At 48.9% G+C, this 13504-nt stretch overlaps 5 protein-coding genes across 5 annotated transcripts; 3 read left to right on the top strand and 2 right to left on the bottom strand.

Annotated features, from left to right (window-relative positions):
- Positions 1 to 936: 936 nt before the first annotated feature.
- Positions 937 to 3587, bottom strand: KY384_004140 (uncharacterized protein; the record flags this gene model as incomplete). The annotated part of the gene is made up of 7 exons (XM_044812646.1): positions 937 to 1160; positions 1211 to 1281; positions 1330 to 2499; positions 2549 to 2752; positions 2804 to 2934; positions 2988 to 3153; positions 3256 to 3587. 7 exons carry the CDS (start codon positions 3585 to 3587, stop codon positions 937 to 939), a joined length of 2298 nt encoding a protein of 765 aa, XP_044670066.1.
- A 657-nt stretch (positions 3588 to 4244) lies between these two features.
- KY384_004139 (uncharacterized protein) lies at positions 4245 to 5178 on the top strand (the record flags this gene model as incomplete). The annotated part of the gene is made up of 2 exons (XM_044812645.1): positions 4245 to 4497; positions 4991 to 5178. The coding sequence occupies 2 exons, from the start codon at positions 4245 to 4247 to the stop codon at positions 5176 to 5178; spliced, it is 441 nt and encodes a 146-aa protein (XP_044670065.1).
- Positions 5179 to 5442: 264 nt separating this feature from the next.
- On the top strand, positions 5443 to 5916 carry KY384_004138 (uncharacterized protein; the record flags this gene model as incomplete). The annotated part of the gene is made up of 2 exons (XM_044812644.1): positions 5443 to 5604; positions 5668 to 5916. The coding sequence occupies 2 exons, from the start codon at positions 5443 to 5445 to the stop codon at positions 5914 to 5916; spliced, it is 411 nt and encodes a 136-aa protein (XP_044670064.1).
- Positions 5917 to 7849: 1933 nt separating this feature from the next.
- On the bottom strand, positions 7850 to 9242 carry KY384_004137 (uncharacterized protein; the record flags this gene model as incomplete). Its single annotated transcript, XM_044812643.1, has 2 exons — positions 7850 to 7962; positions 8039 to 9242. The coding sequence occupies 2 exons, from the start codon at positions 9240 to 9242 to the stop codon at positions 7850 to 7852; spliced, it is 1317 nt and encodes a 438-aa protein (XP_044670063.1).
- A 1790-nt stretch (positions 9243 to 11032) lies between these two features.
- KY384_004136 (uncharacterized protein) lies at positions 11033 to 13365 on the top strand (the record flags this gene model as incomplete). The annotated part of the gene is made up of 7 exons (XM_044812642.1): positions 11033 to 11179; positions 11230 to 11454; positions 11512 to 11564; positions 11616 to 12216; positions 12271 to 12529; positions 12591 to 13019; positions 13259 to 13365. The coding sequence occupies 7 exons, from the start codon at positions 11033 to 11035 to the stop codon at positions 13363 to 13365; spliced, it is 1821 nt and encodes a 606-aa protein (XP_044670062.1).
- Positions 13366 to 13504: the final 139 nt, after the last annotated feature.

The raw sequence follows: 13504 nt of genomic DNA, 5'->3' as shown, positions 1-13504 counted from the left end.
AGCCACCATAAATATGCACTCCAATTCTGAACATGGCCACAAGGTGCTAGCATATTTCTGCATGTAGTCAGAACGCCATGAGTAGATCCGCTTCTCGTCATGTGCACATGCAAATCCTATACTCACTTCCACACTCCCAATATTCGCATGATACTCTCTGAGAATTAGACACTCGTAGAGTAAATCTCCTCATCCGCCAACTCCAGTATGGATCTAGCCCTATCATTCATGATCAGTTTCACTGAGCAGGTCCCTATTCATTATGGGAAACATATAGCATAACAAGATAGTGTAGTCACTGATCCAAAATTTTCACCAATGACGACGAAGGGGAGAGCACTTAGATGGTCTCACCGCCTATCCGTTCTCCACCCCGGCGGCAGTCCTCATTATCATCCTGCATGAAAAGATAACCTTGCTTCTTCCCTTGAAAATACGACATAGCCTTTTTTTTTCCCCTCCGCGGTGGTATATACGTCTAGCTGTAGTAAGTTGACGGCGATGAACGCCCCACAATCGCAATCAGAGCAAGAAATGAAATTGGATTCCTTCCTTTCCCTTCGACCTTGCTACGCTCAAAAGCGGTGTATTTGTTTCTTGGGAAGTGATCATCCAGGGTTTGAAAAAGATACACGCAAATTTGGAGAAGAGGGGACAGAGATTAGTGCACAAGATGCCAAAAAAAATTGCATTCGAAGCTGCATCCCATCCACCCAGCGCCATTGCAGAGTTAGCTCTAATAGCCAATGTGGGGTATCTTAAAAGCACAAGTAGATCGTCTATGCAAATGCAAAAGCAATGTCACTCTCCCACGCTGTTAGCTCCCGCTACACGAATTTGTTGTTCGCCGCTCTAATTGCTCGGAGCTGCTGCGTCAGTATTCGCCACGTGCCCAAGTGGTAGATGTTATGAGCCATATGATGCTGTTCTGTTCTGTTAGCCGGCTGCAGCGACTGGCAAGCCAGTAGTAGTCGGGCTCTTTAAGTCGCCCTCCGACTTGACGGATGATTCAGGTGCTATTGCAGGATCCGAAGCTTTGGTCCCGGGTAAGGGCGCTGGGGTAGGATCGACAGGCTTCTCTTGCTTAGGAGGCGCTGGTGGCAGGACATGTGGACGCCATTTTTGCAGGAGCTTCGCCGCTGGTGCACGAGCATCGTCGTCTATAGAGATTAGTTCACTGTGCTGAGGGTGATCAAAGGAAGCAGCTTACTATTTCGCCACAGATCTTCGAGTGCATCAATGCAAGGTTTCCGCGCCGGCGGCTTCATAAGAATCAGATAGCTAGCAGTCGTCAGTACGTGGCGAATAACAGAAGAGACTGGAGCTCACTATAGAGATTTGATGGTAAGATCAACCCGCTCAGGATCTCTGGCAAGCCTCTTGATCCTTCCAATGAGTTGCTCGCTAACAGCGGGGATCTCGGACAGAAACCTGATGAGCAGCCGTTGTTCTCTCGCGTCAAGATACGGCTCAATGCTGTCGAAGATCTTCAAAGCCCAGGCCTCATAATGCTCCTTTGGTGGAGGCAAGTGGTCGTTCTTATCCTGTCGCGCATCGTACGCTTTTCGCTGCATCCGGTCATTGAACCATTCTTCATTCAACCAAGCAATGGCAACATGCATGCGAGAGCGGAAGTCGTTCTCCATGATATATTTCCACAGCTGGTCACGTATCTCGCCACCCATATTCATAGTGTGCTCGGACGGCTTAACAAGAGCTCTTGAGCCTGGGTTTCCTTCGTCATCTTCATCATATAAGCCGATGGAAGAGCGTGTTGCTAATCTTGTGATGAATGTAACCCAAGCGTCTCGATCATAGGTACTTCCGGCCAATCGGTTAAGTCCCAGTCTTCTCCTCTTTGCAGAAGAGGCCTCGTCGAGAATGTTGATCATGTTGAAGACTCGACCTACGATGCTTTTACCAATCTCTCGAAGTTCTTTGCGCGATATTGGTGGAGGTTGGGGCAGCTCGAAAGAACCAAGTGCAACTTCAGAGTGGACCTGTGCGTCATCCTCTGGTGGCAGCGCATCATTTCTGTTGAGAATTTGTTCGCGGTCTTCGTTCGGAGCAAAGTCAGGCTCGTAGTCTTCTTCATCGTCACCAAGTTGAGGGGTTTTGTTAACGCTGAGGAGGCGAGATTGAACTTTGCTAATACTCCGTGTCAGGTCGGGCTCGTTCACATGGGCCAGAAGCCCTTGAGCAATAGCAAGCACAAGATCTTGTGGTATTTGCTGTACATCAAAGGAAGCAAGTATTGAATCATTGGTGAGTGTAAAGACTTGTGCAAGACTGTTTGGTCCCTTGAGTGAAAGGGGCGCGCCCTGCTGCTCTGACACCTGAGCCCCAAGTCGTCGTCGCTTGCCATTGTCAAGACCGTCCGTAGGCTCACTAGGGAGAGCACGCTTTCGTGAAACACCCTCATCAAATATATCCATACGACTTTGGGCCATCCGGTCGAGATACTGCTTGATCCTGGGTGCCATAGGATGATTTTGATCCCTATGCAACTTAGCGCCAGATTGATATTTTGTGAAGAGCTTTCACGTACCTTCGGAAAATACTGAACAATAGAGTGCGGGTCGTTCTTTCCATTGACTTGATCTGAACTTTGACCTTGGGTGTCATGGGCGAGTTTGCTTGCTTGAGCGGATTGAAATTGAGCACCGCAGAAATGATCTTATTGGCAATGGCTTGACGTGTGCGGAGAAGCACACCGAGACAGTTGAGGGTAGCATTTACGAGGACAGCATTGCTAAGAGCAGAGATCAGGGACTGCTCTGGACTACTTCTACGGGGCACTCACCTTAGATTTTGCTGAAAGACGTCGAGTATTCTGTCGAGTAGCCCAGAGGCTTCTGGCTCTAGTTTAGGAGGCGGGATTAGTGGATGATCTCTGGGGACCATGGCAATGGAAGTTTCATTCTGCTCTGGACGCTGAATATAGTTTTAGCAACATCGGTCTGGTCTATCATCAGGATGATACGTACCCTAGGATCAGCTACAACACCGGGTGTTTGTACTTGTATGACTTTCTGCACGAATTTGATGCAACATATTTTGACACCAAGGGTGGCAGCATCCCATCTTCCCAGTATATTTGACTTGATAGCTTTCATATTATTCCAGACAGGGATATCGCTAGGATTCTCAATGCTATCAATATGTCAGACCACAGTCTTCCCGTAGAGGAGACTATTTCCATGATGGGGAGGAAGGACGTTGTCTACATGCATAGTGTACCAGGGCTGGACGTACATATATTTGAAGATTGAAGGGTAAATGCTAGCACTGGCCTCGACCACGCCCTTCATAACAGCCGTGTCATCTCCGCCAGGCATTTCCAACAACTCCCTCAATAATTGTAGAGCCATGATGGCCATCTGCTCTTTTGCTTTCGATGCTACGACGGGACTGGCAAATGTCTCCGCCAGAAAATCCGCACCCCATCTTCGCAGCTCTAGCCTCGCGTTGGCTCCAATTATGGGTAAAATGCCACCAACTATCTGAGGGTAGAGGGTTGGATTTGATAGCACTATTCCCCGAGCATCATTGAGCTGCTTGATTTGATCTGTCAAAGCGAGAGCCATGCTGGGTAGCAAAGGGGTGGGAGCGATGAATCTACGGGGAGGTTGAGGGCAGGTGCCGGGTCGCGCGTTGAGTGTGATGGATGCTATGTCAGCATGATTCAATAGTACATGGGCCAGCCTCTAGAAAACAAGCATGAGAAGTCGTAAGATCTGATCAGGGCGTGAAGACGACTCTAAGCGAACGTTTGAAGAGAAGGTATTAATTTGTTGATGAACAATGATCAACTCGGGCGGGTTTGAAACTCCTAAGATCGAGTGACACTTGCGGATGATCTGCAGCTAAGAATGTCGCGTCAGAAACGGTCAATGTCCTACTTTAATAACTCTCTACATGTGTGAGCATAATTTGTAGGTGTATCCATATCTTTCCATTGAGACCGTAAAGTTGTACATCATGGGCTTGTATGCTATCCCATCAAGTCTCACAACTACTCTGCTAATTATTTAAAGATCCGAAATCAACGCTCGCCTCCCCAAATCGTCCTATTATGACAAGCACTTCCGGCAGTCGCAGTCCTTGATACGTGCACGCCAACCGTATCTCGTGAGGAACATTTTGACAGGCGTGGGGTTATGCGGCTTTGTCGCGGGAGTCTGTACGTCATTCTCCAGTGAATCTGTGCAACCAATATTCAAGGGGACTTTCCTACCTGCGCTATGCTCGTAGATGCGGATGCAAAGCGGGATGCTGACCGCAAGCTAGACTCATACACCATATGGGTGATTGGCCAAGACGATTTCTCCGATGTGCAAATACCAGATGCACCTGCTCAGCCACCGCAGACACCAAACACGGGGGTCCAGAGAGCTGCGAGTGAGGATGGGTTGAAGGAGAGGCAGGAGGCTACAATGGAGAGGTCAAGGATATCAAAGCAAGATGCACAGACTGCGTCTTCATCCTCATGGTGGAGTAAGCTGAAGATCTTTTGATCAAGTGGAGAGATGTGTCAGATTTTGCATTCGTCATGGCATTCATAGCAAGGCGTTGGGAGCATTGGGACTTCAATGTCGGGATGATGCATTGAAAGGGCTGAATTTGGAGACGTGTGTTCAATGGAGAGATTGTAAGCTTTTGACAGCAGTATGTCCAATTTTCAAATCTATACACAGAAGAGACGTCCACCATGCAGTGATAGTACGTATCGTACATTGACAGCCCAACATCCAGCAATTAAATAAATTTACGCCGCGAAATGCGATTCGTAGATGATCTCAAATAACCTCCGCAATGCCTAGATTGACGAAATGACCACCACTTTTTGAGATATCCCAATCGGATAAAAACTTTTATAGCACCGCAGCGGCGCCCATGAGCATGGCCGCCATACCACCCTGAACGTATAGGTTCTTGTTTGAGGCAGCGCCGTTAGTCGGTGCTGACTCTGCTGATTGAGTGGATGAAGGTGTGCTTGTGCTCGAAGAGCTGCTCCCGCTGGTGCTCGATGAGGCGTTCGATGATGTTGCGCTAGACTTGGCAGATGCTGTCTTTGAGGAAGCTGCGGATGAAGATGCTGCGGAGGCAGATGTGGCCGAAGAAGAGCCACCGCTCGAGGTCTTGGCGACAGTGTTCGTGGACTCTACAACGAATTGAGGGGTATAGTTCATTTTGCTCGGGTCACTGTCTGGGGCGATTTGGATAGTGTAATCACTGTTGCGAGTAGTGTCGGCAGGCAGAGTGAACGTATATGAGCCGGAATTGGGGATGCCCGCTGTTCGAAGTTCAGATCAGCTATGGAAGCGCAGCAAAATTGAGAGCCAGTACTCACAGGCTATAGTTGTGCCCGAGTCCAAATTGCTATTTGCGCCACTGCGAAGAGTGAGGGTGACGGGTCCCTGTGTCGTCGGCGTCCATTGAATGGTGCCGGGCTGGCCAGCAGTGAATGACAATTGGCCATTGAGCTTGAAGGGATTGTCTGTAGAGGCGGAAGAGGCAATTGCGGCGAAGCCAGCAAGGAGTGTGAGGATTGAGAACTGCATTTTGTTCGTGAAATTGGGAATATTGTATGCAAATGAATGTGTATGAATGGAGAAGCTGGCAACTATATAAATACAGATCAGGCGAAAGGAATGGATAGCATAGAAAGGAATGCGACGCGATGGTAAGCAACGAAGTTGTGTAGAGAAAGGGTTACATGGGCTTGAAAACGGGGCTGAATCCAGACCTGAAGTCATCGCAATCTCCGCCCTGTTGCTAACCCTCTTGGTGCAAGCACCTACGGCACCAACGGGGAGACTTGTCAGGAGACTCACGAAGCGGGCGAACCGCACTGCGAACACGAATCCCAAATCCTCCTTAAAATCGCCCTATGGCCCGTCAAGGTTGGCTTGATTCCCTATACTACTGGCTATATTAAGACTGCAGCAAGCCACAAGCTTCGGCGAGCGGTGTGCGAACTGCGAACGCTGAATGAGTAATTCTGGTTGGTATTGACTCTGGCGACCTCCGTCCAAGCCATGATTCTGTAGGCTGAATATTGTCGACGCCAATATACCGGCGACATGATGAGTGCATCAAGTCTTTACTTGGCGAGACCGCGCTAAGTGGCGATGAATGGCAACTATGCGCTCTGACGCTAGAGCAGAGATTTACAATTATTTTGACTTTTTGTGCAACGTAAAGAGATATATGCAGAAGTCGACGCTTTCATGAAGGTAAACTAATCAGATATGGCCACAGGACTGCTGTGGAGACGAATTTTCTGAGGCATTGGATACAAGCAGTGTGGAGGTGGTGCTTGAATTGTATAGCGCTGGCGGCTTTCGATGGTAAGGAAAAGTGGAATGAAGTGAGCAGAACTGGATACGATACAGGAAGCACCTTTTTATATTAGTAACCTCAAACACAAACCGGAATTCCACGTTGAAGATACTCTGTTTGTGAGTCCATCTATTCGACTCTACTTACTGGGATCCTCCGGCAGATGAAATGCAGAATCCGAGCAGAGTTCTCCAGCCAACCCTGCCCGTCAGAACCAAACTCCTTCGTCTTCAATAACCTGCTCTCGATTTTTCCACTTCGTCCCCGTCTGCTCTTCGATGAAATCTCACATCGTTCTCCAAGACCACTGATCATGCACGAACTTTGTCGCATCACCAAAGAGGTGGAAGAACTGTACTGCTAGAATGGTATTAACTCTACCTGTAAGCTGCTTGAGAGACGACTCGGAATTAAATATATTAGCTTGTAGAAATTGCGCCTGAAGCAGTGCTTGATCGCGGTACAGCTCGTACCCCAGATCCCAAAGTTTAGGGGTGATATCGGACGCAAACAACTTGTCCGTTGATGCCCCGTCCGCTGCTAGATAGCGGAGGTCGTTCCCTAGGCAGCAGCCAAGGTCTAGGAACGCGGCGCCAGACTTTACGCGTGAGAGGATGGATGGGTACCAGGGAAGGGAGGGAACGAAGGTGCGGACAATTGTCCAAGTGCCGATGCAAGGGAAGTTCTGGATTTCCCAGGCTCGATCTCGGTACAAGAGGCGTTGGTAGTGAGTAGCAGGGCCTTCATTTGAGTTCACGGGTAGTAACAGGGCTTGCTTGTATAGACATAGCCTTGACGGACATGAGCGAAGGCTCGGACTTACAATCGCGCAGAGATGTGATTCCACCGTTTCTGGAGCCAAGCCAGCGTACGTTTCCAGCAGTTCCCTTGTTTTCGAATCTAGTAAGAATCCGACGTGCTCCTTGAATCAAGGTGTTTGTTGTTCCATGATCTTAGACAGAAACGATGGGAGTGAAATGTGAAATCAGAGGAGTGAATACAGTCTCAAATAAGAATGGGGATAGACAAAACTTGTATGCAACGGCTGGAAGTTTTCAAGATGAAGACTCTCGAGGAGTACTTAATATTTTAGTAGGTAAGCAAAGGATTTACTATTTTTTATTCGCTGTCCCTTGGTTCGTACAGGGTGATTCAGCGCAAACGATGAATAAGGAAATGATTGATTGTTTTTCCGTTCGTTTTCCCTTGAATCGTTCAAGATGAATCTTCTCAGACGAGTTTACCAATGGTCACTTTGCCACGTAGGAGTGGAACTAGGATCCATTGCTTATGAAATAGGAACATTTTCTGAGCGCACAATATTCGTTGCCGCATACCTACAAACCAATGAGCTAGCCCAAACCGTCCTGAATGTTTACCGACTCTTGTGAGCCGGGAATTGGAAATGACTGCTTTTGCCGAAAGTCTTCGCTCAAGAATGCCTAATCGTAGTAGGGTCAAATGAAAGACTGTGCTCGAGCCAACGCAGTGAGCTTTGACCGTTTCAAGCTCTTGTCGCCATGATTTTTTGCTGGTACCCGTCATCTTTTCCCTCAGAGCTGAGCCCGTCGTAGACTAATTTCTCAAGCTTATCCCTCAACATAATAACGTCGAGATCTGTCGCCGCAGGTGAGCATATAGACTATCATCGCACAGAACGAATGTGGTAAAAATGTGGTAAAGCTTCACTCACCACAGAATGGCAAAATTTGAGTGGCTATCAATCCTCCAACTCCCGTCTCACGATCTGCCCACCAAAACAAATTTGGCAGACCAGCCCACCACGCAGTACCTGCCGATCTACCTGTGGGTGGATGACTCTCCAATAGCAACATGAATGTCAAGCCCCATCCTTGTGGCTTGCTCTCACCTCCTTCAGCAATCTGCGGATAAAAGTCTGGAATATCATTTGTGAAAGGCGGCTTAGCCGTCTTGATACCCTTACGGCCAAGATTAGGAAAATTAGGGACTTGGTTCTTGAACATCTCATCAATGGATGCCTTGGAAAGAATCGATTGCCCAGTAGTCGCCAGGGTACCATTATTCAGCAGGGCGGATATGATTACCGCGTAGTCCGTAGGGCGAGCGAAGCAGCCGGCGCCAGCGGAATTGAAGAGACGATGCTGCTCTTGCGGCGGCGCTGTCAAAGGTAGCCGATATGGATGATCGCGTGCGCGCAGAGGCTGGCCGGGCGATTTTTGATGCATGTGTGCGAGCTGCGAAATCATTTGCGGAGTCGGTAGCATGGTAATGTGATGCAACCCCAGTGGAGCGAAAATGTGAGTCTGAAAATACGTGTTCAAAGGTATTTTGGTCAGACGTTCGATGATGATACCGACCCAATCGATGCCGACGCCATAGCTCCAGTCGGTCCCTGGCTCGTACAAGAGTGGTTGCGACAATATACCATGGGCATCTGCGTTGACTTCGTCGATTCCAACAGGCTTGCCGAAAAGGCGAACCTTTTCATTAAAGAAAGTGTATTCGAAGCCAGCGGTATGGCTCAGAAGCATGCGCATCGTAATCCTATTCTTCTTGTCCACTAGCTGCGGGCGGCCTGTGTCATCGAAGCCTTTAAGGATTTTGATGTGGACCAGCTCCGGGGCTATACGCTCTACTAGATCGGCATCATCAAGGCGAAGTATACCCTTCTCCACCAACTGCATAGCTGCTATGCCGCCTATCATTTTCGTGCATGACGCGATCCAAAAAACTGTGTCCAGTGTCATGGGCTCTGCGGTATCGGTGCCACGCACGCCGCTCGCGTGCTGAAAGAGCGTCTTCCCGGCCTTGTCGACAGCGACGAAGACACAACCTGGGATCTTGTTGGGGTCAGAGGTCACTTCGTCCATGGCTTGAACCATGGCGTTGGTGGTCTCTGAAGACAGGGCTGCCATATCTGCCTATTCTTGGAATGGATATATAAAGACCCCAATTGACTGCTCGAAATGATTTTTGAGATCCTTGAGTACCACATGCTCGAGGTGGCACGACTTATTATACTCTTTGATTTCGGTCTTCAGGAACCTAATAGTCGGTCTTTTGCGGGGTAAGTCTCCCTCTTTCTGGCTTGCCAAGCCGATGAGACTGCAGGGCCAATGGGCCACATGACTATGCGAATTAGATGCTTCATGCAGTCTGCTATTGATCGCTAGGACGATTCTCCGAGTCTCAAGAAGTTGCCGGCCTGTGAGCGCGCTCTGCTGTCACTTGAGATTCATTATCTTGCAGACACTCCACGCTCGAATTGCGTCCACGGCGCGTCAGGCCAAGCGACTCATTCTTCAATGCCTGCTTTGCTGCGGCCACGAATGGTCAGCTCCAGATCGAGTCATGCCCACTCTTGAGTACTGTCCTGTGGTGAATAGAGTGTTCTCATCATCCGGAAATAGATACGAAGGTTGGAATTTAAGGCCTAGGCCGGTGGGGCCGCTGCTCTGCCAAGGCTGCTGTTCATTCCGCATCACTTTCACATTAAGCATCAAGTCACCATCGACTTGCAGCCCCGCCTTTGAGGCATTGGGATTGAATGATACTGATAGTAGGGTTCATATCAGTATTTAGTCAAATCTTCAGAATGGACACGAGTGTATACTGGGATGTCTGGGTGTGTCGACGTGGTAGATTGACTACCCTCAACGCCTCTTTACTTGCCTGGGTGCTCTATGAAGCGAGCTGCCATTGGAATGGCATGGTACTGTTCTCCCAAGCAATGCGAGCGCTCCGGGGCCAAACGACTAAGTCACGAGAAGGATCAGAATTCGGCAAATGCTTATTGCGGATAATGAAAAGGCAGAATCCGTACTAATTCCATGAACCCTGTGCAGGATGAGCACGCTTACTTTCTGCCACCTTAACAGTTTACACCAGTCTACTTTGCATTTACTGTCAACGACTCACTGTCACGAGTGATGATTCCGCTTATGGTCAAATGCTCATTCTGACGCATAAAGCCTGCTCGAAAGCATCTCCACGCTAAATTGCATAGCCGTGCAATTTGGTATGCCAAGGGTCTATGTTAAACTACCCATCTGAGTCTTCATATCTGCTGGCAAGGATCTACACCACTCGCCTTTCTTTCATTGCATCCAGGAGTGGAAGAAGAGGTTTTATCCCATCCAAGACTAGTCCTGGTGTCTGACTTGATGCATTGGTGGACACTTGATTGCAGAGGGTCTTTACCTTCATCTTTCTGGGATCAGCATGGGATGAAAGAGTAAAGGAGCGTCGTCCGGTGACCTCTCTCGTGAAACGCCTGCTGTTGCAGCTTCTCGATTTCTCTCCAAACAACGACCTTAGAGTCAAGGTTTCTGGTCATCAATTGCCCTAAGGGCTGGCCTAGATTCCCTGCTTTTCAAGTTGCCATGGCAGGTGTGACCAGACCACGTGCAGGGTAACGACCGGATGAATAGAGATGGCTGCAGGAAAGGCAAGTGCTACCAGAAAGTAGGCTAGATTATAGCAGGTTTCAAAGCAGACTTAAATTGGGGTGCATGTCGTCCTCTTTCCTCTCTTGCATTTCGAAAAAACCAATCGAGTGCTTCTTAGCTGTCCAAGTCGTTCGTTACCCAGTCCTTGAGCGTTCATAGCATCCAGCTTTTGTAGTTTTCTTTTCACTCTTTAAGCACAGTACGTTCGTTTGACCCCAAGACACTCTTGATCAGCCAGCGGAAGTTACTTTTTCAGAATGCTCGCACTCCTCGCTCTGCCTTTGATCGCTTTATTTTGCACCAGTGCCAGAGCCGCCTTCGGTTGGTCACAGGAAAATGGACGCACTCGATTGATAGGAACCTCCTTTGGCATCCTTGGTAAAGACTACACTTTTGATTACGTAGTAAGTCCAAGGCGTTCCACTCATGAACTTTGCGTGTACTGACACCTAAGAAGGTCGTGGGAGGGGGCACGGCAGGCCTCACGATCGCCTCGCGACTTGCGGAGAATCCTAGTATCTCTGTCGCGGTCATTGAAGCCGGAGGCTTCTATGAGCTTGACAATTGCAACATCTCCCAAATACCCGCCTATGGTCCCGAATATTCTACTTCCAACACAAAAGACCCGCTCTCAATACAGCCATTGGTTGACTGGGGAGACATTACCATACCTCAGCCAGTATGTACCACAAATAGTGCAGAGTATTCCGTTCTCGACTGTCACTGATAATGCCAGCAATTGGGCGGCCGTCAAATTCACTACGCGCAAGGGAAGTGTCTCGGTGGAAGGTATGTACTGTCCAGAACCAGTCATCGAAGATGACTGACCAGGCATGCTAGCTCTGGCCGTAACTACATGGGCTACAATCGGTATATGAATTTCCCCATTCGTCAGTCATTCCTAATTGATGATGAAAACAGTGGAACACTCGGAACCTACCATCGTTGGGCGGACCAACTAGGTGATCAAAGCTTCACTTTCGAGAATCTTCTCAAATACTTCCAGAAAAGCCCTCAATTTACCCTTCCAATACGCCCCGAAGGAAGCCAAGTGAATGTTGACCAGGCCGCTTTCAGTCCGACTGGAGGACCGCTGCAGGTTTCTTACTCGAACGAAGTCAAGCCGTTGACCAAATTCGTAGAACAAGCATATCTGCAACTTGGTATAAGGGCCATTCCAGGCCAGAATAGTGGCCGTCTCATTGGGTATGCCGAATTTGCACTGACCCTCGATCAAAAAGCTGGTGGGCTTCGAAGCTCGTCTGAGTCGTCGTTCTTACAACAAGCCATTGCGGACACACCTTTACTAGTGTACAAGAACACCTTAGCCAAGCAAATACTATTTGACGACAACAAGAAAGCTATAGGTGTGAAGGTAGACACGGCTGGTGTTGGTTACACTCTTACGGCTCGTCAAGAGGTCATTTTGTCTGCAGGCACCGTGAGTACCTAGTCCCGGTGTTATTTCGACAGGCCAAGTACTAATGCGCAATAGTTTCGGTCCCCTCAGTTATTAATGGCCTCTGGTATCGGTCCTTCTGCGACATTGAAGCAGATTGGCGTTCAAGAGCTGTCCGATCTACCTGGCGTCGGGCAGAATCTCCAGGACCAACCCTACTTTCAAATCCTTTACAAAGTCAATCTCACTACCAATTCGGAGCTATTCTTCGATCCTGAGTATGTGATAGAGGCCACTGAAGAGTTCTTGACCGAGCACACAGGGCCGTTGACCAGCGAGGGAGAGACTTTAGTCGGTAAAAGGCCATTCACCCTTGTACCTCCCGTGCACTCGTCTGACAGTGCGTCTTCTTCTAGCATTTGAAAAACTTCCAAGCCATCTCCGAAGCGGCCTCAGCAACAGCACCATAAAAGACATCTCTACCTTCCCGAGCGACTGGCCTGATGTTGAGCTCCTAGTTCAAGCCTACAACACAACGGCAGTTCCCACGCGGGGCAACTACGCTTCCTTCGGCGTTGCAACCCACACACTGACCTCTCGAGGTAACGTTACAGTCAAGTCTGCCGACACAGCGGATAGACCGCTTGTGAACCCTGCTTGGCTCTTCACCAAGACAGATCAAGAGCTCGCCGTCCAGGCGTTCAAGCGTGCTAGAGAAGTTGCGAAGGCTACTCGTGTCACTGTTGGGGCAGAAGTGATACCTGGTCCTCAGGCACAGAGCTATGAGCAGATACTGGACTACATCAAGAGTAGCGTGGACCCTTTCAGGCATGTTGCTGGTACTTGTATGTTTGTCGTTCCTGATATGGGTGAATAATACTGATCCCTGTAGGCAAAATGGGACAAGCGAGCGATAAATCTGCTGTGGTCGACACGAGCGGCTTCGTGTATGGGGTTAAGGGGCTAAGGGTCGTCGATGCATCGATCTTCCCCGTACTGACGCCAGGATACCCGCAGGCTACTGTTTGTAAGTCCCGTTTCCCGTGCTGGTATGGTTCTGGACGACTGCTGATAACCTCGCCAGACGCACTCGCAGAGAAATTTGCCGACGAGATCCTCAGTGGAAAGAAGAATCATAAGCGACAGCATATTCGAGGTCGTAATGCTCTTGTTGCACATGCCAAATCGTGAATCTAGATGAAGACAAGTGTCGAAACATTCATTTCAAAAGCATTCAAGATACGGGAACGTCAATAATGCTACATTTGGTCGGCATGATGGACATACTTTGGTGATGGATATTTATGATTACATTGGTATCTTCGTAGCG

Source organism: Bacidia gigantensis (genome assembly GCF_019456465.1).
Source record: "Bacidia gigantensis strain McMullin 20006 chromosome Unknown contig_231, whole genome shotgun sequence".
NCBI lineage: Eukaryota > Fungi > Ascomycota > Lecanoromycetes > Lecanorales > Ramalinaceae > Bacidia > Bacidia gigantensis.
The sequence above is the reverse complement of the archived record's forward strand: the minus strand, read 5'-3'. Positions and strand labels throughout refer to the sequence as shown.